This window comes from Alexandromys fortis, unplaced genomic scaffold, assembly GCF_014885135.2.
Source record: "Alexandromys fortis isolate MF-2015 unplaced genomic scaffold, M_Fortis_MF-2015_v1.1 scaffold_45, whole genome shotgun sequence".
NCBI classification, from domain to species: domain Eukaryota; kingdom Metazoa; phylum Chordata; class Mammalia; order Rodentia; family Cricetidae; genus Alexandromys; species Alexandromys fortis.
In genome coordinates this window covers 11,620,452-11,646,443 of record NW_026067926.1, presented here as the reverse complement: position 1 = coordinate 11,646,443, position 25,992 = coordinate 11,620,452, and the positions used below count along the sequence as shown (strand labels likewise).

The 25,992-nt window shown below is 45.8% G+C and overlaps 2 protein-coding genes across 6 annotated transcripts in view; one reads left to right on the top strand and one right to left on the bottom strand.

Annotated features, from left to right (window-relative positions):
• The window catches only part of Cyp2r1 (cytochrome P450 family 2 subfamily R member 1), a 700,872-nt gene that overhangs the window by 133,153 nt on the left and 541,727 nt on the right, over positions 1-25,992 (bottom strand). The gene's annotated exons all lie outside the window — the stretch shown is intronic.
• Positions 1-25,992, top strand: part of Spon1 (spondin 1) — a 298,089-nt gene that overhangs the window by 248,570 nt on the left and 23,527 nt on the right. The window contains exon 7 of the mRNA XM_050143162.1: positions 25,359-25,423. Within this exon, the coding sequence (XP_049999119.1) occupies positions 25,359-25,423 (65 nt within the window). The remainder of the gene's footprint in view (positions 1-25,358; positions 25,424-25,992) is intronic.

Below are 25,992 nucleotides of genomic sequence, written 5' to 3'. Positions count from 1 at the left end.
CTTGCTGCCTGGACAGTCACCCAAAGTTTTTCTGTAATGTTGGGGCATCTATCTTTACTCTACAGGCCCAAAGTATCTGACAGACTTTTCCATAAAGCAGGAAATTTGAAAGGTTGTTTTGCCTATCTTGGCAGTTTATCAATCACTTTCTTCTATATCCTGCAGAATGTCTGACAGTTTCTTCTGTGAAGCAGGAACCCTTAAGGACCATCCCATCTTTTTTAATGTTTAGCAGTCATTTTTTTGAGGGTCCTCAATGTCCACTTCATACAGCATACCCTCAAGCAATCCAGGCAAGAGCAATTTCTTGCCCAAATAGCTACCCTTGTCACATTAAAGGCAAATTCCATGATGAGTTTCTTCAAAGCCCATCAACTTCTCTGAAATAATTGGTGCTTCCAAAGCAAATATGTCTCATTGTTGAGAAAAGTCTAAGTTCTTAAGATATTTTAAATGCCATTTTCCAAAGGTCTTCGAAGTATTGAAGATTATATACCTAATTATACCTAACTGAAATATATTTCTATATATCTAGAAAACCTAACTAATATGACTACAATTTTGATATTAGAAATGACTACCTATTAATCTGCAATTTTTAATTATACATTAAATTTTAAAATGAGCTGTCTAAACATAATACCTTAAAGAAGAACAGAAATACATATAACAAAATTGACCTTAAATTTGTGTCAATAGACCATACTAATGCAAAATATTCTAATCTATATCATATCTCCCTTATTTTTTTTTTAAGAAAGAGATTGGCTGTGACCATTTATACCCAATCCCTCTTAATGAAAACAAGCATTTATAAACAATCATTTGGGGAATTTGGGTGTAGTTTTCTCCAAACTACTTTTGACTTTTCATTGGGCAAAATATTTTTAGGGTTCATAGAGAAATTTCAGAGGGATCTTGTTCCAGCAAACCACAATGGCCTGGAATGAATTCACAAGTTCTCATCTTCTGTGGAAACAAAAGCAGAGCCTCTTTTCCAGAGCAACATATACTTAGACCCAAATTTTGAAGTCAAGATACCTTTATGTCAGTTTAACTTAGCAGCCCTCAGAATCAAATGTCGCTCTGCAGTCAAAAAATTCAAAGAAAATACAATGATATACATAATCTAGACTCTCTGTGTATGTTCCATCTTTATGTGGCTTGTTTTTCTTTACTCCTTTAATTTATGACTATACCTTTTTATATTTTGCTGTCTCTTTAAAGGCTTTGTTTTAGCTATACTTTTTTATCTTTCCCAAGCCTACATACATATTTTTAAGCACACTGTGTCTCCTTTAGAGGTGTTTTATGTCTGAATCTGTCCTATTGTGTATCTGAAATACTTTTCTGACAAGTAGCATCTTAAAATGGTAAGTAGTATGGTTGTGGCAGCCCTGGATGCTGGCTCCACCTCTCTTGGTCTTTTAATATGGTGGGGTACTTTTACCACCTCTGCAAGTCATGCTCACTGCCCCCGCTCCAGGGATGCAGCGGGTCTATGTTGCAATTAAGCAATTTGTAGCTTTTTTCAAAAACCATATTTAAGTGTTCCATAAATGGACCTCCTGAAAGAGCAAGAGCTGCTTGCTCTGTCAGTATGAACCAGGAAGCCTTCTTAAAGGAGCTGCATCTCCACTTACAGCCAGCAAACAAAGCTGAAAAAAAAAAATGTGGCTACCAAAAAGCTGCACTTGGCTCTGGATGGATCTACAAGCCCTCTTTTTTCCCTTTTTATCTTAAGCTTTTTTTTTTTAAGGTTTTATGTAGACCCATGCCTGGGACAGTGGGTGCCATTTTGTAGTAGGAAACCGCTTGTTCATCTCCTGGCCATCCAGACCCAAATAATCACACAGAAACTATATTAATTACAACACTGTTTGGCCAATGAGTCTAGCATATTCCTAGCTAGCTCTTACATCTTAAATTAACCCATTTCTATTAATCTGCATATCACCACAATTCATAATACGGTTTCTAAGGTTCCAGTGTATCCTTCTTCTTGGGCAGTTACATGGTGTCTCCCTGACTTTGACTACTCTCTCTATTTATCCCTGTTTGGATTTCCTGCCTGGCTTCACTCTGCTAAACCATTGGCCAAAACAGCTTTATTCATCAACCAATAAAGCAACACATATACAGAAGGACATTCTACATCAAAGTGTGGTGGTCCATGACTATAATCCTTGCACTTAGGAGCCTGAGCTACACTGTGAGTTCAAGGTCAGTCTGGCCCATATAGTTTTCTTGTTTCTCATTGTCCAGAATGTTTTCTACATCAGAATGTTCGGGAACCCTGAGCCACTTCTTCCAGTAAATCCCCTTGTACCTCAAAATACACCCAGAAAGGAAGAGGGCCACACTCTAAGTATTGTGGGATATTTGTACACAATGTAAAGATATATTGCTGTGACTGGTTTAATAAAGAGCTGAATGGTCAATAGCTAGGCAGAATGTATAGTCATGATTTCCAGGGAAAGAAAAAAAGAGGAGGAGGAATGTAGGCATGCAGGAGATGATATCAGGAGACACAGAGATAAAACAAGAGGTGCAAGACAGAAGAGAGGTAATGGCACATGATAGAACATGGATTAATATAAATGGGTTACTTTAAGTAATGAGAGCTAGTTTAAAAAGAAGCCTAAGCTTTCATAATCATTAAGAAGTCTCCATGTCATTATTTGGGAGCTGGCTGGTGGGACAGAGAATGACTTGTTACATCTAAGCCTGGACCAACCAACATCTTTAGTAAGAAAGTTACTGAATTAGACCTTGGGAAAGGGATTTTTCGCCCCATCTTCAAGGGGCCAGTGTTAAAGGTGAATACCAGCCATAGTCCTCTGTCTGTCGGGCTACTTTAAGTTATGCTTTGAAATGCTTTTCTTCCTCAGCTTTCGCATTTTTGTACACTGCATACGTGAACAGACGTTCATGCTGACTGGTGATAGGAAATACAAACATGATAAGAACATCCATAATATGACATCATAAACTATGACTAGAAATCCATTTCAACTCTGCATTACAGATCTCTGACTTACTGGTAATTTCTGTCATTTAAATATTCTAGTGAGCTGATGGCCAACTTGGATTCTTAAGGAACAAACTATTTCTCCTGCATTAAGAGTTATTACTTTAATTGAGTAATACCGGGCTCTCATGTGGTGATGTTAGCATTGTTACACATCTTGGTGATATTCACCCCACTGTTTCCAGAGAAAGTATAGCTCATTAAATGGACACAGGATTAAAGCAGGGGAAAAAAAAAGCTTTGAATATTTCATTATGCCAAGGTCAGGACAAATAAATGACCTTGATCTTGAAATAGGACAGAAGACGTGACCTGGACTAACTACTAGATTAAAAGAATTCTAAGAGAAAGCCTTTCACCATGGCAGGACGCAGTGGGTTATGTCAGTAATGTGTGGTTCTGAAAATTAGTGTTCATTAATTCATTTGTTTCGTTTATTTAATTACCTACTCCGCTAGTCACATGCATGATGCTGTCAATGAAAATACTATGGCAACTGAAGTGGTCTTGGCATCATAAGATGTTTTGTTCCACAAGATCAACCGGAAGCTCAGTAATGATGGCACAGTGGCCAACACCCTTCTCAAAGGAGAGAACTTGAACAAAATTTGTGAGTGAAGAGGACAGGTTTAAACTCTGCCTTTTCTCTTATAATACTTCAGCATCATCTGTGCTGTTTTGTCCCTGCTATACTTCCTCTGTCATGGTCACAAGCCAGGTCTATTCGGGCTGTGACAAGTGACTGGAAGTATAACAGGGGACCTGCTTAGAAAATCAACATTCTCCTGGTCACACCTTACTGTCTTCTTCATCTTGACACTCACACTCAACGCTTCTTTCTATCTGCCATCCCAGGAGCAGAATCACTTTGAGGACTTTTTTTTAACTATAGATTTCTGCACCTAGAAATTCCAATGCAGTCTTTCGGAGGTAGGGCTTTTACTAGTATTTTATGTGTGGCTGGAACAAAATAACTGACAAAAGCAACTTGAAGGAGGAAAAGTTTATTTCAGCTCATAGTATAGACTGTCACTTTGTGGTGGAAGTCTTGGCAACAGGAACAGGAGGTACAGATTGTCCTGGTGTGGAGTCATGGTAACAGGTACGGGAGATACAGGCTGTTATGGTGGGAGTCATGGTAATAGAAACAGGAAGTACAGACCGTCATGGTGAAGAACATGGTAACAAGAATAGAAGGTATAGACCATCATGGTGGGGAGTCATGGTAACAGTAATGGGAGAGAGGTACAGATCATCATGGTGTGGAGTCATGGTAACAGGAACAGAAGGCACAGATTGTTATAATGGGGAGTCATGGTAACAGGAACAGGAGGTATAGGCTGTCATGGTAGGAGTCATGGTAACAGGAACGGGAGGTACAGATTGTCATAGTGGGAGTTGTGGTAACAGGAATGGAAGGTATAGGCCATCATGGTGGGAGTTGTGGTAACAGGAATGGGAGGTACAGGCCATCATGGTGGGAGTCGTGGTAACAGGAATGGGAGGTAGTTGGCAGTTTGTGTAGTATCTTCCTCCATCATTCTGCACTTTCCCTCTTTAGACAGAGTCTCTGACAGGACATAAATAATAGGATTCAAACTCGGATCTTCTTGCCTTTTTGCCCACTAAACCATCTCCCCAGCCCTTGTCATTAAAAAACAAAGAGAGATGGGTCTCCTTTGTATTCAGTCCAGAACCCCAGTCTATGGAATGGAGGTGGAGAGTTATAGAGGGAGACACCAGTGTTTTTCTTTGACCTCTGCACACACAGGAATATATGCACCCATAACACCCCTGACACACACTCAATCAATCAATCAATCAATCAATCAACTCCTTTTTAAAGAAAATTTCCAAAGCCAGGTGCCATTCCTCTAGCCCTACTCTACATCACAAAGGGGCTCAGTAACGAAAGTAAATTTAACAACAACAAGAACACCAGGGAGTCCAACCCCCTTCGGCACCACTGAGAATCAGATGTCCTCTATAAATGGCTGGTTCTGTCATCTGGCTCCATCCCAGCAAAAGTTCAGGGGAAGTATTCTCTGAGCTCCATTTCCCTTAGTTCTCTAAGCCACATCTGGCAAAAGCATCATAAGCAAATCAAGCTGGAAGTCTGTTTGTGGGCCACTGCCGATTCAGTCACCTGTCAAATGTGTGCCCACTCTGCCCCTTGTGCCCAGTGCTGTGCTGAGCCATGGAGAAGAGAAATAGACTATGTGGATTCACACCTGCCCCTCTCCCTGAAGCACTCATGGTGAGGAGAGACAAGAGGATACCACACTTTAGTGAGACAGACACCACTCAGGCCAACCATAAAACCACCTCACGGGACCTGCGGAATGTAGATTACGTATTAGTACCCTCATAACTGGCACACAGACACACCCAGGTCTTAGTAGCTGGCGTGGTAATGAGAATGAAGTGGGGAGGGGCCTGAATAAAGAGAGGGTGTGGGGGTGGAGACTAAGGAGCAACTCCTGATCAAATGCAGTTTAATCCAAGCTCTGATGGGCGGGCCCGGAGCGGGTGAGGAAGTACAAGCTGAGGTAAAAGGCCTTTGCACTGCTCTAAGGCACCATGAAGACCCCATAGTAACTATGCAGTGTCAGGACCGCTCTACAGTGTCTGTGGAAGCCATTCCCTTGATCTCCCAGACTCTGGGATGTGACAGCTTCACTCACTATCAGCGGGGCCCGCGTGCGTGATAGACATCAGCACTGAGCACCAGGGTGGTTGTAAATGTCATACTCAGATACAAATGTGCCCCTTTTCTTCCTTTTTTCTTTTGGCTTAAAGTATAAACCACAACTGTGGCTATCTGTAGGCCGTGGGGTTATAAATTGTTTTGATAGTGTTTCTTTTGCCTAGTTCTATTTTCTGAATATTCTACAATGAACATGCTTAGCAATATGGGGGGAAAATATAGTACAAAATGGTCATACAGTTTTCACCAAAACAGTAGTCTTTGACTGACAACTTATGATATAGTCAACTGAATTACAGATGAGAGGAACTATTGTTAGGATCTAACTTTAAACCTCTAAGCGATTTCTTTTGTCCCCTTTGCTTCCCACAGTACCAAGGAAGACAGAGCTGTGTAAACAATCTTGAAGAGTTACTTTTATTGCTATAGCTTAGAGCACGGATTACTTCCATGATTTATATTTCAGGAAACTTTGAGTATAGGAAAATTGCCCAATAGTTAGAGATGATGGAATTATCAATATCTACTTTTCAAAGAAAAGAAAACATTATATCAGAGAGATGTCTAGTTGATAAAAATATCATGATATGCAGCCTGGGCTATGGGAGAGCAATCAAAACATGAATGAAAGGGTGGATGGATGGATGGATGGATGGATGGATGGATGGATGGATGGATGAATTTAAGCAGTTGAAGGTGGGTTGTAATTTGAAATGTGTGAAGTTTTAAAAGAACTTCAGATGAGGATGTAATGACGATCATTTTTACATATCCTGTAGCCATCTTTTGTAATGTATGAGTTTTGCCATAGATATACATACATGTGCATACATATACATTACATATGCATGTGTACAGTACTTGAAGAGACTAGAAGAAGGTGTCAGAACCCCTGGAACTAGAGTTGTAGATGGTAGCAGCTGCCATGTGCGTGCTAAGAACCAAACCTGGGTCCTCTCTAAGAGCAGCCAGTGCTCTTAAGCACCGAGCCATCTCTCTCTCTCCAGTCCCTTGGCCCTTTCCTTAAAAGAAGGTATCCTTTTGACAGTCTTCTCCTTGCAGCAGATGGAGGTCATTACAGAAAGCCACAAAAGAGGTCAAAATACAGAAAACACCTGACTGTAAGGTGCTTGCCCAAAGTTATGCATTTACAACACAACCCCCACACTTAAGACTCAGATAACATAGCAGAAAGGGGGCAGAAAGGTTGTAAGAGCCAGAGGACCAGGACATCTGCCTTGGGATAGCCAGGCCAGGCATTGTGGGGCATGCCTTTAACCTCAGCACTCAGTAGGCAGAAGCAGGTCTAGAGTTCAAGGCCAGCCAAAGCCATGTAGAGAGACTCTGCCTCAAAACAAACAAAAAAGTAGGAGGGAGGTGAGGAGAACAGATGAGTCTGGGAGGAATTAGGGGGAAGAACTGGGGCAAATGTGATCAGTATCTTAATAAAGATATTAAGACAGTTTTTCCTTAGTCATCAGAGAAATGCAAATTAAAAAAAACCTGAGATTTCATCTTACACCTGTCAGAATGACCAAGATCAAAAACACTGATGACAACTTATGCTGGAGAGGATGTGGGGTAACGGGAACACTTCTCCATTGCTGGTGGAAGTGCAAACTTGTACAGCCATTTTGGAAATCAGTATAGTGATTTCTCAGAAAATTAGGAAGCAATCTACCTCAAGACCCAATAATAGTGCTGTTGGGTATATACCCAAAGGATGCTCAATCATACCACAAGGACATGTGCTCAACTATGTTCATAGAAACATTGTTTGTCATAGCCAGAACCTGAAAACAATGTATATGTATGTCCCTCACCCAAAGAATGGATAAAGAAAATGTGGTACATTTACACAATGGAGTGCTATACTGCAGTAAAAAATAAGGACATCTTGAAATTTGCAGGCAAATGGATGGATCTAGAAAAACCATATTGAGTGAGGTAACCTAGACCCAGAAAGACAAATATAGTATATATTCATTCATAAGTGGCTTTTAGCATTTTAGCATAAAGCAAAGAAAAAAAACAGTATACAATTCACAATCCCAGAGAACCTAGACAACAAAGAGGACCCTAAGAGAGACATACATGGAAGGTGACATACGTAGGAAAGTGAAAAAGAAAAAATCTCCTGAGTAAATTGGAAGCGTTGGGGTCGCAGAAGAGGGTAGAAGAGGAGAGGGGAGGAAAAGAAGGGAGTGAAGAAAAATGTATATCTCAATAAAAACAATTTTAAAAGAATTGATAATAAGATAAAAAGATAATAAGAAAATAATGGCAATAGTTTGCATAGCTTGATAGTCTATAAGGCGTGCTGACATTTAGTCCCACAACTTTCAAATGTTTAGGTTAACTTGAGTTCCATGTTGGAGAAAAGTTCATGGGACTTTCAGAAGCTTGCTGACTGGTCTGCAGACATGAGCTGGGCAGTGGAGAGGCACAGGACTCAAGCCAGCTCTCCAGCCTTGAATGCCACGATCCTTCAACTTCTCCCTTCTACTGACCACACTCATTACTCAAAGAACAAGTGAGGCTCACAGATCTCACGACAGTTTCTGTTGCTGGCATCACACACCATTCCAAATTTGGCCTAAGCCAATACATACTAATTCTCTTACAGTTCGGGTGTCAAAAGCCCAAAGGAATAAAGGCGCGAGCAGAACAGGGGAGCCTCCTTCAGCTTCTGGCTACTGGCTGTTCTACATAATTCCTGGGCTTGTGGTCAGTCATTCCAGCAGGCTTCCCCAAATACATTGCCTTCTCTTTTTCTAGCAAAATTTCCCGTATCCCCCTCTTTTGATGACACTGTTGTGATTTAAATGTGAAGGAATTGTCTAACTTGGAATACTCGGTTCTCAGCACTTGGTAGCATTGTTTGGAAAAGCTGAAAGACCTTATGGAGGTGTTTTGGAAGGCTGTGGAACCTTTAGGAGGAAGGCCCTTGCTGGAGGAACTGGACCGCTGAATGTGGCCCTCGAGATCTTATGACTGAGTCTTACTTCCGTTCCACCAACATATGTGGTGAGGAGCCCCTAGCTGCACAGTCCTGCCTCGTCCCTTCCCTTCCATGATGGACTGTATGGCCTCAAACTGTGAGCCACAAGAACCTTTCTCCCTTAAGTTGCTGTTTCTCAGCATAATAATGAGGCAGTAACTGATGCACTTACATTCGGGAACCCCTGATAATCTGGGACATATTCCCAACTCATGATCATGAATTCAACCCTGTCTTCAACGTCCCTTGGGATACATGAAATAACCCTCAGCATCCAGGGTTTAGGATGTAGCTGTCTTTGAGGGGCATTAATTAGCCTATGGCAAGAATATTTATTTCATTGTTGAGTACATCTAAATGAAAATTCCCTGAGGGTAAATTTTGGTCTCAATTCCTTGTAGTTTTCCACTTTTAATCTGACCTTTTGTGTGCCTTCGGGCTTGGGTTTGGCATGCTCACTTTTAAGAAAATTACCTGGCTTTTGACTGGAAGTAACTTACCCGCAACCCTGTTCTCCTGCTGTCCATCAGGGATGGGCACAGATACCTGGATTCCCAGGCCTGACTCAGGCTGAGCTTGTGGAGGGAAGCACCGTTTGCTGCTGAGCCCCTTAGCCTGCCTGTTGTCGTTTATTGAGCGCTTACTCCGTGTTAGAACTGTGTGAGCTCGGCTTGGTCCTGAAGTGAGCCTGTGAGGTAGAGGCCATTATCCTCATCTATAGCTCGGGAGCTCAAGGCTCAAGGAGTCCAGGAGCACATCCAACGTTACACTTTGAAGCCACAGAGCCTCAAAACCCAGGCTCCAATACCATGCTCTCACAAAAATGGGTAATACCTAACTAAGCTTGAATACAGTCTAGACCTCTTATACAGGGCAAACCTTGCCTTCCCAAGTACCCAAGCTTAAGTTGTAATTGCTTGCATCTTAGCATTATTATTTAAATATGTGTAAAAGTAAGTAGATATTAATTCCTTTTGCTTATAGCTCTTGGAAGACTATAGAAGCAAAAGAACGACAGCAATAATCACCCAAAGAAACTCCAAGCCCTCTTAAAATGCTAATTCAGACCACGGCTCTAATATGAAGGGCAATGCTATTCTGTGAGAATTCAATGGTTGCTTGCAGTCCATATACAAAGCCCAGCACCCTGGCCCAGACCTTCCTGAGTTCAGCACCCAGACACCAGGGTTCTTTGGGACACTGGAGTCCTGTGGGCAGACTCCTCTCTCCACTATTCTCCTGCCACTGCCACTGCCACGTGCTGCCACACAGGTTCTTTGAGCTTCACCTGGGAACCAGGTCACTGACTGATTGACTGCCTCTTCTTGCCCTCCAACTACTCCCATGCGTGCTGGGGCAGGGTGCTGGGAGTCCAGTTACTGCAAGGGAACCACAGCTATGGGACAGAGGGAGACAGTAAGCTGGGTAGCTGGTCCTAGTTCCTGGGAAGACCTTTGCTAAGAGCACTCCCTTGCCTTGGAGGATGACCTTGGTTTTCTGGGTGCTCCCTGGTGGAGACGGCCTCCAGAATGAGTGAGGCTGTGATCTCACGCTGAGACAGTTTATCCCATAACTAAGAGTCCCATTTTAGCATTGCTCCTGCCACCAGGAAGTCATCTCTGCTGGCCCACAGCAGCATAGGAGATGGGGCTGGAGGCTGAGCAAATGTGCCCTGGCACCTGAAACCACCTGCTGATTCTGTCAGAACACATTGAGACGATCCATCAATCCATCGTAATGTATGCTGCAAAACGGAAGAATGCTTAACCCCACAGAGAGCTGAGATGTTGACAGGGGCCACAAAGCCCCAGCATCACCCAGATCCTGGAGGATAGTGAAACACAGTGAGGACTCTGATCCTGTTGCCTCATCTGTGAGATCCCAGGAGAGTGACACTCCTTCTTCAGGTCACAGTCACGCTGTCCAGATCCTCTCAAGATGTCCATGAAGCTTTGGGAACGGAAGCTTCCTTTTACCAAACTCGGCTCAGTGTGCTTGAGCAAACACATGCTAGGAGATGTGTGCTTTGCTAGACATCTGCCAGGACAAAGAATGACTGTGACCAAGGGCTGGAAGAAGATGGCTTGAGAATCGAGGGCATCTGAAAGGGTTTTCAAAAGGACCGTTCCTGAGGGGACAAGGGATAATTACAAAAGGACCCTGCACAAAAGCGCAAGCCTGGAGACAGCTGGGCATGCCAGGCAACCGGTAGCATGCCTTGTTCCGTTGTTCCCTGGAAGGGAGCGCAAAGGAGAGAATTCCTCTTGGGAAGACGGGGCGGAGTCTGCCAATCTTCCTTCTCTTCATCTGGTCTGGCCTTCTCACACGTTATCTCGCTTAATCCTGATGCGTGCTATTGATCCACTAGATGATAGGCTCCACAAGGCTGGGGAGAGCATCTACTGCCCTGCCCCAGCCCCGGCCCAGCTCAGTAAATGTGTTCTCCAGATAAAGAACCAAGCTCAGAGAGGACAGCAATTTCCTTAAACAAGCAGAGCGCTTACATAGTGGAGTAAGGACGACCTCATTTGCCCTATCCCACCACACTGTTCCACCACTTCTGCTCTGTGGTCTCATGATAATAAGTAAAAGAGGAACCTTCGCTTGTGGAACCTGCGTAATTATGGATAGACTGGAAGAGGAATACCCCGTATATGTAAGAACACCCAAACTTCCTGGTGAGGACCTCCACTTAGGGCCAGTCAACACCCAAAGTTTCTCCCATCCTCTCCCAAATCTGCTCACACCTCAGCTGTGAGAGGGTCTCAGGAATGTAAAGGGTTAAGTCCCCACTACTTAGCAGGGCTGTTACTTTGCATTTAAATAGCACCATTTGAGAAAGCAGCTTTCCCAGGAATCTGATTTGAGTCTAATGTGCTGAGCACCTGAAGGCTTCCTTACTTCCCGACCAGGTCATTTGCAGCTTCATTACTTAATAATTTGAAAGCTTTTTATGGAAATCAGTGGATAAAAGGAGATGATGAAGCGAAATGTTATTATATTTAAGGACCCAGCAAACAGGCTGCCAAGACGACCATGCCTGAGTCAGACGCTCTTGCTGGGAAGGGAGAGCTGTTGCTGTTGCTGCTCAGATGGTGACTTCTTGCTCCTTTTGAAACTGCTTTTATTTGAAAGACATTCTTTCCCTAACAAAGACTAACAGGCTTTGAAATCCTCAAGAAAAGAGTCCATAGGTGCTGCCTCCTGATTCCTATCCTTCGTTGGCACCCCTGCCCCTCTGCCCACCTTCCTGGCTGCTGCTGTGTTGTCCGCCTGTGTATGGCTATAAGATTGTCGTAGCCCCTGCAGTGGTCTCGCGCAATGCCACTCTCAAAAGTCTTCATCGCTGTCCAGTTGAGAAAAAAAAGTGGGAAAGGGCTAGGATATGGCTTGTTTGGGTAAAACACATGCCATGCAAGCACAGGGTCCAGTGTTCAAATCCCCAGAGTCCATGTAAAGCTGGGTGGAAAGCAGAGATAGGAGAACCCATGGAATCTCACAGGCCAGCTAGCCTAACCTAAAAACTGAAAAAGAGAGATCCTGTCTCAAAGAAAGTAGAGGTGAGGCACAGTACCCAGGGTTGTCTGTCTTCTGTTCTCCACATGCACACACTAGTCTTATTGATGCATTTTCTCCATTATGGTTCCTCTTCTCAGATAACTCCAACAGCGGTCATGCTATCTTTTTAAAATTCTACAATTCTGAAGACTATGCTTGGGTACATGAGATATATTTTGTTCGGGTAGAATGCCTGCCTGGCCTTAATCATATATGTGAGCATCCATACCTTCAACCATAAATCCCTTATAAATCAATTAAGGATTCCCCTGTGTACTAAAGGATGAACCCTCCTGCTTTCTCCCCAGCTGTGGCCCTCCTTATCGTCATTCTTTGATTTATTCCTCCAAAAGAAGCAAGTTATTTTGGATATTGTGCGCTTTAGTTGGACCTAGAATGTCCCCCAGACACTACTGTGGGAATCTAGCCTATGGGGCTATAGGAAGTGATAGGAACCCTTAGGAGGTGGGGCTTAATGGAAGGAAGTTAAAAGCTGCCTGTGCTCTTGAAGGAGATGTTAGGAAGTTGGCCCTTTCCCCTTTCTCTTTTGATCTTGGCCACAATAAAGTAAACAGGATTTCTCCACCGCACATTCCTACCAGAGAGCACCAGTGCTACCATAGGCCCAAGGCAGCAGGGCCTACCAATTGTGGGCAGAAACCTCTGTAACCACGAGCCGAGAGAAACCTTTCACCCTTTCACGTTACTTGGCTGGGTGATGTTGTCCACAGAAGCTCCTAAGAACCTGCTCCCTTGTTTCCCCCTTCCCCCAGCTCTGGCAGCTCTGTGAGCACAAGGGCAGTGGTCTGTATTCATCTTCAGCAGCGGCTGAGCCTCCTATAGATCAGTTCTTAGCCAACACCTGCTGACCAAAAGGGTCCTTGCCATCAGCTGAACAACGTCCACACTACAGCTGCCGCACTCTGCCATAATCTTCACAACCTTGCAAGACTGGAAGACATCTTCCTCACAAAGTCCTCGTCCAGCTCCTACCTCCCCCCATTAGATCGGGAACCAGAGCCCCACAAGTCCAGCCTCTCTCTGTCCCGCAGCCTCAGTTTCCCTTCTGCATTTGATTATACCCTTTGAATACAGAATTGTCCAGGTATCATTCACTCCTGCACTGGAAAGTAACTGTCTGTCCTCCACTGACCACCACTTTCTTGGTCCCCTTTCTGGGGAGCCCTACAAAGGCAGGCGCCTGGGTTTGCTGGCTGCATGCTTCCCCTTTTCTCTTTCCTGAACCTGCTTCAGTGGCCTGTCTGGCAGTAACAGAAGATGAACGGGCACTGGTAGCCACAGGGAGCAGGCAGTAGGCTAGCAATGGACAGAGGGACAGCGTGGGGCATCCGATGGCGTCCTCCTTCTCTCTCAACATTTTTCTTTCATTTTTTTTAAAGAATTTATTTAGTTTTATTTTATGGGCATTGGTGTGAAGGTATCAGATCCCCTGGAACTGGAGTTACAGAAAGCTGTGAGCTGCCATGTGGGTGCTGGGAATTGAACCTGAGTCCTCTGGAAGAGCAATCAGTGCTGTTAATCACTGAGCCTCTCTAACCCTTAGCATTTTTCTTGAAGCTCCTGGCTCTTCCTCCTCTTTTCTGCCAGCTTCCCTACTCCTAGGGGAGCTGTCTTGTTCTACCACTAACAGGCTTCTGGCTAAGATACATACCTCCTTCCTGGATCTCTGCTTAAACTCCAGTCTCATGGGTCTAGCTGCCCCTGGTGACTCTCCTTGGAAACCCCACCCTCTTGGTTTCATGCCCATGGCTGTCAGCTCTCGTTGACTCTACCTTGGGTGTTTATGTGTGACATCTCCCACTTTGCCTGTCCACCCTGTCCCTCAAAAACTGCAATGGCCTCCTGACCAGTGTCACCCCACACCACATCCCCTTCCCACAGCTGCCAGCAGACCTCTCTAACAATACACACCTGATCACAGTTCCCTTTTCTTCACAAATCCTTCCCTTGGAACAAGACCCTTTAAGCAACCCCCAAGGGCAGCAAAGGCCAAGACTTCCTCTAGCTTGTCATCAATGATTTAATTAACTAATTCATTATTCATCCCTTGAATATCCTCTTGCACACCTCCCGTGTGTGTAGGGGATGGTGCTGAGGTCGCAGGTGAAGCAGTTCATTGGCTCTACCACTGGCTTCAGAGACGGGGCCTGTCCCTTGGGGAGCAAGGTGAGACTGGGAGACAGGACCCCAATGTCAAGAGCTGTGCCACTGAGATCACACAGGTGCTTCTGTGCACAGCAAGAGGGCTGCCCTTCTAAAGGGAGGCATCTCCTGCCAGCACTGGTTTGAGGGTGGCTCGCCCTCCCTGGGCTCACCCTGGCTTTCTTGCAGCTGCTCCTGTTCGAAAGCACAATGTTTCTGCTTAGTGCATTCTGTCCCGCATGAATTTTCTGTCAACCCCAAGAAATGAGTGTCACCTTGCCTGGCCCTCTGTGCCTCTCAGCTGTGGTACTGGCACAAAGTTTTCCCTGTTCACCGGAGAGGGAGAGAAGGTGAGAGAGACAAGGGCCTGGTGACTCAAGAGAGATGCTCACGCCCCACCCTTCTCTTCAGGCTCAGGGGACAAGGGGGCTGTCGTGAACACAATAAGGACACGATAAAAACCCAGGAAATGAAGTTAAACCCAGCCAAAGGGAAAGCCAAGAGGATGCGTGTGACCAGCGCAGGTGACAGTAGGCTTGGTGTGGTGCAGGACCTCAGAGCTGCCAGCCCAGCCCAGACAGCCTGGCTGAGGCATAGAGAGCAGTGAGCTGGGCCAGGGCTGCTTGAAGAGCCCTTCCTCTCCTGCTCCAAGATTGCCAAGCCACGTCCTCAAAAACATCTCGGGAAAATTGTTGTCTGCAAGCATTATGCAATCTTCCCATTGGAAATACAGGCTGTGTTTGAAAAGAAATTGAACATGAGATGCTTCCATGCAGATCTTAGTTAGAGTGGGCTTCAGATGCTTTCTCTAGCTCTGAAGCAGCTGGTCGGATGGTAGGTCGGGGTGGCAGCTGCTTCCTGGGAGAGGTAAGGCATGGGATGAGCATTTGCTTATGGCCAGCCCTGGGTTGCCCCAAAGACGACGACTCGGAACCGGTGAGCTCAGCCACAGATATTCGTTCCTTCTTATTGTGATGACAGAATACCTGATCAATGCGACTTAGGGAAGGTGGGGTTTATTTTGGCTCCCACTGGGTGGGTACAGGGAAGGCATGGTGGCAGGATCTTGATGCAGCTGGCCACAGGGCATCCATTGCCAGAAAGCAGAGAGATGAACGCTAGGACTCTCAGCTCGGTTTCTCCTTTGTATTCAGCCCAGCTCTGGAGTGGCTCTGTCCACATGCAGGGTGGGTCACCCTGCTTCAATTAGCCCCATCTAGACAATCTCTCCTAGGCGGCTTGTCTCCTAGGTGATACTAGATCCTCTCAGGTTGACAAGCAACATGAATTATCACACCTGAGCTTGTCAACCAGCCTCTGTGTGCCCTTCCCCCTCCTCTGACAGCCTGGGGGCTCTCAGGTCATTCGGCTGCTGCTGCTCCCAACTGTTCCTGCTGATCCCCAGCTTGACTATGATGGTATCTAGCCCGGGGCCCCAGTATTATCCAGCGCAGTGCAAGTGAATTGAGGATGCAAAGGACACCAGCCTCTTGTTCACCCCAGCCTCTCACTCCTTCAACTCCGGCGGAGCATGTGCTGGGACAGTACAGGCAGTAAGCAAAACGAAAGCCCTTGCCCTCCCGCTGCTCCTCCAGCAGGGGATGGAAACTAAATAAGCAGATACCCAGGAAGCTGCCCCATGGCAAGTGTTACAGAGAAAATCTATTCAGATAAAAGGATGGCAGTGTTGGATGGAGGGGGGTGGGGTGAACTGCTATGGTTGCATTGAAGAGGAGACATTTAAGTGAAGAGCTGGAGGAGGAGAAGTAATGGACGCTCTGGGACCTGGGGGAGCAGCATTGAGGATTGAGAATATAGGAAACAAGAAGTTCAAAGTGCACTTGACATTGAGGGGACAGGGGACAGCACGTTCAAAGTGCACCTGACATACCGGAAGAAAAGCAAGGAGTCTGTGATGCTGGGATACAGTGACAGGAGGAGCAATGGATAAGGTCAGAGAGAGAAGGGAAGAGAGAACAGATCACAGGGACCTAGCAAGGCCCCCACCCACTGTGGGCTTCAAGGCCAGAGGGTTTCAGCCAGCAGATCATGATATATGGCTGCCACGCAAGAAAAGCCCTATAGAGAGGTTCCGGGTTTGTTTTACCACATTCACAGTGGTGCCCGCAACAGCTTGGCTCTGATGAGAGCCTCCCTGTGAAAGTCACCCCATGGAGAGAGGTGACGTGAGGAGCAGGTACAAGAGAAAGAAATCACCCTTTCAGATTTCCACAATCCCCGGCCTGATGACCATCTCTCCTTGAGAGCTAGAATCAAGGTCTAACAGTTACACTCCTCCAGAGGACTCAGGTTCAATGCCTCCCAGAGATCCACACCGGCTTCTAACTCTGCACCCTGGGGAGAATGTCTCCAACTCAGGAGCTTCTGGGGGCACTCGGGTTACGTACAAAGCACACCAAAAGAGACTTGCTAGCAGGTACAGCCATCTAGAGCCACAGTGGTGGCCTAGGTCAGGGCGGCCATGCAGATGGGGCGTAAGCTAGAAGGTGAGGATGTTTTGGAAGCAGATCTGGCAGCAAGGCTGATGGAATGGATGTGGCGGGTGAGAGAGACCTCATGGGTGGCCACCTGGAATGTTGGCGTTACCCCACAATGATTCGGGAAGGATGAGGAATGGGGAGAGAAGGTAGAGTTTGGTTCCAGCTGAAATATTACACAGCTGGTATACAAATAAGAGGCAAGGCTGGCATACATGATTTTGGGCGTGGAGGCACACATTACTGGAACTCATGTACAAGGGCCGAAGAGAGGGAAGGGTAGTTGCGAGTGGATACTGATCATGTAGAGGATGGGGTTCGGTTCCCAGCATCCATGTCAGGTAGCCTGGGAGATCTGAAACCTTCTTCTAGCTACCATGAGCTCTGCACTCATGTGCCTACACACACACACACACACACACACACACACACACACACACACATAAAAACTGAATCTTAAAAAAATCCCATGTACAATTAATTATGTAAGGCTTAGACTCGGCAAGATGACTATGGAAGAGTGAACAGAACATGAAGAAAAAAGGACCAGAGTTGGGCACTGCTGGGTTTAGAAGATAGTGAAGGGGTCTACAGAGAAGACCAAGAAGGAGTGGCCAAAAGGATATCGAGGAAATAAAAAGACAGTGAGCCCCGGGAGTATGAGCTGGGGAAGAGGGAGAGGTCCCTTTGCCAGGCACTGTTGAGTACTCCCAGGCGCAGCCTTTGCCTTGGGCATGGAGAGGTCACTGGTGACCTCCACGAGAGCAGTTCCAGAGGCGAGATGAGTCCTCGTTACCTCTTCTGAGATCTGAGGAGCATATAGCTGCCTGCCTCAAAGGGCCACAGTGAAGAACCTAGGAGCTCTGGGCAAACCGTAAAGTGCCACCAGGAAATTCCTGTCCTTATTTATATCGCAATAAACCCGAAGCCTGCCAAGACGATGGGAGTCTACCGTTGGGCACAATCGATTTGAAGGATGTGGCAGTCCTGTTATCGCCTCATAAGACGGCTCATTTCCAGCTGTTTGTCTCTGGATGCCACCAAGGGATGCAAAGTTACCCGCGTAGCTAGAGTCCTCCGAAGTGGATGAGAGTAAGTGGGGATCTGGGAAAGGGCAGAGCGGATAATGGAGGCACACAGCGCTCAGGGGGTTTCCACCCAGGGTTCCAGGTTGTTCATCAGTGAGAACCAGTGGTCTGTGCCTCATGGAAGGGACTCCTTGAGAAAACTACCAAGTGGGACCAGGGGAGCCACAGACTAAGATGGACAAAATGACGTGGGTCATTGGGCAGGTAGAAAGACGTGAGTTGTGGGGTCAGACATCCTGCGCTGGGGTTCGTGTTCCTGGGTGGAGTGCATCACTTGACTGATGGTCACACGCTGACGTGTGGTGGGTGGCAGAGTCTCTACGGGTGCTTTGGTGTTTTAGGGGTGCCCTCTTTTTAGTAGAAGCTTTTCTCCTTCTCAAGGGGCCCGTCCCACCCTCATTCCCTCTCATATAGACCACCACCAACCAACCACTGTTCCTATCGAAACTAGTACTCCAGACAGCGTCACCTTTACGGTTGTTGTGAACACTGCCTGCTAAGCCTCCTACTGCAGCTTGCTATTTAGAACTCTGAGCCTCCAGGACACAGCAGGAACAGCATGAAGAGATGGGGCCAGCTCTCCCAGGCCACCCTCACCCCTCGCTCCTGTGCACCTGGGATATCTGGAGTCAGCCTTGCCTAACTGAGAAACTGCTTTGGCCAAATAAGTATGTTTCTGGGGATTAAATATATATATATACTGGCTTTGTTCCTATAGAATGTGGATTAAGTGGGATGCTATATACAGGTAATTGTCAAGCTGCACGAACATGGCTTTCAAAATTTTTCCACTCACAAACCCCTTCTGCAGGAGAAATTTTTTAACAATTCTGGGTATTTAGGTAAGATGGGTATATAAACTACTTTCTGACAATAACCCATAATAGGTCTTATTTTAAAACAATTTGTTGAGCACATATGATCTTACCTTTTATTAAAGTCAAAAGCAAACTCGCACACTGACAAGGTGCCTGTACTTATCTGTTTTTACATAAAGAGTTAAACTCTGGCGAAATATTTGACTCTGAGGGATGTAGAGCATCTTCAATGTTTTCCAGATTTGACTGATATTTTGATATTTTAATTGTCAGTGCTGAGAAGGCCACTGCACATATATATATATATACTGCAAATGGCTAAAATATGGCTAGAGACATTTCATAAAATTACTAGAAATTCTGTTCTTATCCCAAGGCAAAATTAATTTAATAATTTTTATAAAAATAAATCAGCATCTCAAATAGCAACTAGAAAAAATAGATACTATAATATAATACAATGAGGAATATAAAAATGTGATGCTTATATGTTGGGGGCAGGGTGGGACCTTCACCCAATGCTGGCTATGCCCACAGCCAGAGACTGACTGAGTCTGTCACCTCCTTCCTCCCTGATTTCTAGGCTCCTTTATTTCTTTTTATTTCTCTTGATCAAATCAGTTGTGTATCTATAAGAGCATAGAATTATACACATAACAAGACTGCATTTTCTAACATGCAATAGTTTTGAGCCTGAGTCAAGCATTCATTGGCCTTGTGTAGTGTGACATCCTACTCGGAACCAAGAGCATACTGTGTGTTCAGAACCAAGGCTGCGGTGAAGTCGCTAGATCCAATGTGGGTGAGTGCATCGAGAAACACTTTGGATTTAATAGGTCTTTGTTTTTTAATTCAGTGTGCGTTCATTTGGTCATTGTACATTCTGCAACCTTCCACTGAATCACACAGCCTTCACGTTCAGTCACATGATCCCACTGGGTCATGCCATCATAATTTAAAAAGCTAGACCTGACATATAAAAACAGGAAGTCAGAGTTGTTCGTTTCAGCTTTTTCCTCCCCATCACCAGCTCCATCTCCCTTGCCTTCCTGGGAAGAGAGAGCACGTTCTTTCGTTCTTTCCGTACCTCAGGCAGGGTACCCAAGCTGGTGTTAATGACAGCCTCAGAGCTGCTAGGAGCAGAGGAAGCCTCAGAGGAAGGAAACAGTTTTGGTGTCTGACTGGGAGATGACGTCAAACGTGAGGAGTCAGACAGGTGCCAAGAGGAGCCTAGAAACCAGGGAGGAAGGAGGTGACAGACTCAGCCAGTCTCCAGCTGTGGGCAAAGCCGACATAGGGTGAAGGTCCCGCCCTGCCCCCAGATTCCCAGCTCCCACCACTCATGCCCTTTCTGTCTCCTGCCTGTTGTCATTCAGCATGAACCTCGCTCCTCCAGCCTGACTGACCCCATAGCCTGTTTAGGGCCATGCATTTCCCACATGGCACAAGTAGCTACTGCTGGTGTGAATCCAGCTGCCACAGCCTCCAACGAGTTTACCCAGAGCAAACTGTAAGACAGGCACGGTGACCTGCAGTTTCCTGGGGAGAGCTTATTTTAATTGGTGCGTCTTTGGAAACGTGCTAATAGCATCTAAACAAGGCCTACCCCGTGGCTGCCTTGAAGTACTTCATTCGAAAAGCACCCTGTGGGAGGTGTGAAGGGGCTCGATGGATCCTTGAAAGATCCTGGCTGTGCCTTGGAGGCTTGTTAAAACAAGCTTTTCATTTAAGCCTGACATGTAGATTGCTTACTCTGAATTTAAGCCTGTTGTTCTTCAGGGTATGAAATGCCCAGAGTCCCAGGGGCCCCATCTATGCTCCTCTGACCACAGAAACCCCCCTGCAGCTGCTCACCAAGACTTGGAGCTTGGCTGCCCCCAAGGAAGCCCTCCCGAGGCTCTGTGGGTAGCTACAACTGTGACCGCCACTCTGAACTGAGAGTATTTCCAGTCTAAACTGCTCACTGTGAATGTACCTGCAGAGCGAGGCTGATATTCCTGGGGTGCTCCCCGTACAAACAGGTCACAAGAGCAGTCCCATTTCACAGATGAGAAAACTGAGCAGGATCAAGAGACTTACCAAAAGACCCAGAATTAACCAATGGAATAGTCGGGATTTGGATCTGAATCTTTTCTCTCAACCACCCAACTTTCTAACCTGCTTGACCGGTAAACAGCAAAAAAAGCAGTACCTGAGGTGCACAAAGCTATGAAAAGCTGGGTGCACATATATTCTTTCAGGAAATATTCATTAATATAGGCATTTTGGGGGTCCAACCACGGCTTTAAATGTCTTCATCTTTGGATTGTTCAATGACACAAAAACACTTGGGTGTGTGAAATGGGCACACAAATTCACATTACTGTGTCACAGAAACAGTTAAATAGCCACTACTAATGGACTATTGTTAGTTAATATAATACACACACACACACATATATATATATCATATCATACACACACACACATACACAAGTGTATTTGAGCATGGTGGTACACACCTATAATCTCAATCCTCAGGAGTCTGAAATAGGAGAGGCACACATTTAAGGCCAGTGTACACAAGACTTTGTCTTAAAGAGAGAGGGCACCAGAGAGATGACACCATGGTTAAAACCACTGGCTACGCTTCCGAGCCACCCACACAGATCGTTCACAACCACCTGCAACTGCAGCTCCAAGGGCTTCTGCTGCACTCACACGCTTGCACACACACACACACACACATAAAAATTGAAATTAAAAGATAAGGAAATCATCCTCTATATAATATAAATATTTGAATATTTTGTTTTAAGCATAGTTTTTTGGAATTTGTGAAAAGATTTATTTACTTAATATATATTAAATAAATATATATAGATATACACCCTATTTGCATGAATGCCTTTATAACAGAAAAAGGCATCAGATTCCATTTGGAGATGGTTGTGAGCCACCATGTGGTTGCAGGACCTCTAGAAGATCAGCCAGTGCTCTTAACTGCTGAGCCATCTCTCCAGCCCTTTAAGCATGTTTTTATGAATTAAAAAAATTTTAAGAAAGAAAAGAGAAATAAGGCTGGGCAGTGGTGGTGCACGCTTTTAATCCCAGCACTTGGGAGGCAGAGGTAGACAGATCTCTGTGAGTTCAAGGCCAGCCTGGTCTATAAGAGCTAGTTCCAGGACAGCTAGGATTGTTACACAGAGAAACTCTGTCTCAAAAAAACCGAGAGAGAGAGAGAGAGAGAGAGAGAGAGAGAGAGAGAGAGAGAGAGAGAAAGAATGAATAAAAGAAAAAGAAAAGAATGTGTCACTTTAATGAGTGCCTGTGGGTAACCAGCTACTTGGATGTGGCCATGAGTAAATCAGCCTGTCCCCAGGGCTGTAGGATTTAGTTTTACCAGAAAGAAAAATCAATGTTCAACAAAAATACTTGTTTGTTAGTTTTGCAGGGGCGTTGGTTGGCTGGCTGGCTGGCTGGCTGGCTGGCTGGCTGGCTGGCTGGCTGGCTGGATGGATGGATGGATGGATGATGGTAGAATCCTTATGTAGCCCAGGCTGTCCTCTAACTCAAGGTTCTCCAGCTTCAGCCTCCTAAGGATTGAGATTGCATTCTTGGGTATGTGTGTTCTCATACCCAAGAAAATTATTTCATATCTAAAATGAATGTCCCCAAATGCTCCTTTCTTATTTCAGTAACTAGAATGAATTATCACAAAAGGAACCAACCATAAGTGTAGATGGGCCCTACAGTGTAAGCACTCGATGAGACCATTTACAACAAGAAGTTGTCCTGCCTACACACAGACCCAGCATTTTCTGAACACCTGTACAATGAAAATAAAGCAGATAAATAAAACAGTAATGGACAGTCTAAGCTATTGTTGCTGGGTAATATACTGCAGAAGCAAAATCAATATGTCATTAGCTAGGACCCAAAAACCATGATTTAATTGTAAATCAAGGTGAATCTGTAGGACCAGCTGGCCCCGTGACTGCCTTAACTCCACCCACATTGATTTTAGTTCTGCAGTGAGGTATTTCTTAGTGGACAACATCTCATCACTTAGATCTGGTATCGGAGGCTTCATTTTGATGTCGTGAACTGGCTTGCCATGATTTGAAGATTTCCAGCACTTGAAAATTTTTAATCGTGAGCTGTGCTATTTGGTATATATTCTATGGCGTCTGTAGACTGTTCTGAAAGAACATTTCTCGTGATGTGGCGTGAAAGAAAGTGTAAAAGTCAGGGTGCAAGGCAAGACTCTCAGTATAATGAGGGCTTTATGAGGGAAGGCGTATACAATGCAAACACAAACACACGGAGGGGCAGACGCTAGTAAGAGGCCTGAAGGATCTGTGTCTAGCTGTGCTGTTATGGAGAAAGAAGAGGAGACAGAAGGCAGGGGCGATGCTGAAGCAGGCTGTACTCAACGTTTAGCTCCTGTGATGCTACAAGTTTTCCACAATAAGTGCATATTATTCTGAAAATTGAGTAGCAAAGAGAAAAGTAGTTCCAGCACTAGATGATAAAAGTCACATGGTCCAAATATAGGAAAGAAGACATGATCATGGAAGTCATACGGAGCCATTGACGGCTCAGGGTGGGGCATAGCTTGGCCACTTTGTGGGCGTGAATGCAGAGGTCCTGACCGGGCTGAAGGGCAGGAGCGGAGGGAGCTGGTGATGGTCCTCATCTGCTCAGGTGTCTGGTGCATGTGACTTGGATGCAGAAGGGGCCTCTGGAGAAGGAATGGGTCCAAAGGCAGAGGAAGGACCCCATGTGGACATGGATGTTGTGGGAGATGCCGAGTTGGCATCACAAAAATAACTCCTGTCCCATGTGTGACTTCATGACGGACAGCTTCTGTTAGCCCGCCCCAAAGATGTATCACAGTGACACATTGTAAACAAACACATAAATCTTCTGTGAGAAACGGAAGCCCTCAGGAGGCTTTTCCTGCAGACCTGCGGGTGTGGGGTTATCTACACACCCAGGGACTCTTTCCTCCAGCCACAATGGACAACCCAGGGAGACTGCGCTCAGACAGACGCTGCTGTGAACTCTGTCAGCTTGTCCCAGCTCCTGCCCCTCTCCTCATTCAACCCAGGTCACCAGAGGTCCAGACCAAACTGTGTGTGGATAAAGCCCCTTCCTTGCAGAGGCCTGTGCATGCCCCCTTTCCTGATGGTGGCCAAGGCCTTCAAGCATGGCTCTGAGGACAGAAAGTAGCTGTGAGGCAGGCGAACGGGTCTCTGAACTCAGAGGTCTGTGCAGTTGTCAGCACAGCTCTGTTTGTAAGGAGGTTGCTTTGTTCGTCCCTGCCGCCCAGAACTGAAATAATCACACAGAAACTATTAATTAAATCACTGCTTGGCCTATTAGCTCTAACTTCTTATTGGCTAGCTTTTACATCTTAATTTAACCCATCGCCACTAATCTGTGCCTCACCACGAGGTCATGGCTTATCAGCAAGGTTCTAACGTCTGTGGGGGGGCGGGCTACATGGCTTCTCTCTACTCTGCCTCCTTTCTCCCAGCATTCAGCTTAGTTTTCCCCCACCTACCTCTATTCCCTGCTCAGGCCCACAGCAGTCCTTTATTAACCAATGGTATTCACAGCAGACAGAGGGGAATCCCACGTCATAGCTCTTCCTGCCCCAGTTGGTGCTATTCTGGTTGTTTCTGTGTGTTATGGTTGATAATGGCCGAGCAGCTGGGTCCAGGCTAGGGTAAGGCAGCAACTGAGGCCAATGAAGTCCAATCTGAGGAGATCTGGAGATGATTCTGGAGCTCTGCAGAACTGCTCATGACACCCTTCACCTCTGTGTGTAACTGAGAGTGAAAACCCAACTCGATCTCAATGTCAAAGCAAACAAGACCCCAAGATTCTGACCTTTGCCGCAAGACGACCACATAATGTTTGCCTCCAAAATATTAATTCTCAAATTCTTCCTCAGAAGTTATTTGAGGTTCCCCATAATTTAATGATGCTCTATATACTGTCCAATCAAAATAGAGCAGATGCCACATGGGGAAGAAGTATGGGAGCTATGGTCTGGCCTTCCTGTCTGTGAGAATGGGTCTCCACAGCAGGAGGGTGCCTCAGGGTAGCAGCACTAAGGCTAAAGTGCTGGCTGCCTCAACAGAGCCCGATGACCAGCGTTGACCTGGGCCAGGCCCCTCACAGTGTCTGGACCCTGTGCTCATGACTCAGTCCTTCATTCTGAGCAAACGGGGAAGTCTAGCCAATAGAGGTGAAGTCTGGGTTACAGCTGGATCCAATGGGGAATGGGCTAGACGGAAGAATTCAGGTGTAACTGAGTGGGATTATCCATGTACAGATTACACCTATACACTGGACCCCCAGTGCCACCTTCTGGTGTCGCTGGAGGAAAAATGGCTCCACAGCACACGGCAAAATAAAATAAGGATAGACAATCTGACTCCACCAAATTCCTCTTGTTGCGTAAGCCTAGCTCACTACATTAAACATGTGTGGTTCTCTTGCAGAGTGATGAGGTCCTCACTGTCATCAAAGCCAAAGCGCAGTGGCCAGCCTGGCAGCCAGTCAACGTGTAAGTACCACTTTCCCTCACAGTCCCACCTTAGCCTTGCCCTAGAAGCCACCTGGCTCACCACTTAATGTAAGTTATGCCATTCCAGTTAGTAATACTTCTCAGAAGAGCAAGATAAGGAGGCGTTGCCCATGCGGGAAGTCTTGTCTTCTTGGGAATGTAGGTCTGGCCTCTGTTATCCCCCAATGGTCCTCCATCCACCACACAGAACCAACTCAGACATATGAGTAACCATGGCATGTTCCATGTGTCCTCAGCCCAGAAGACTGAATACACATGCGTTCTATTCTCTGGCAACTCAGATGTGCTCACTCTAAGCAAGTCCCGGTTCTCCGTCCCTCTCTTGTCTCTGTCAACCCTGTCCCTTGAGAGTTATCTGCCCTGAAGTCTTTGGTGGCCCAGGGGGTTCTGCCAGTTTCAAACGACCACAATCCCAGATGGGCGGGGGGATGACCAGACCACAGATCGATACCAGATGATGGATGGATGGATGGATGGATGGATGGATGGATGGATGGATATATGGTTGGGATGGGGAGAGAGAGAGAGAGAGAGAGAGAGAGAGAGAG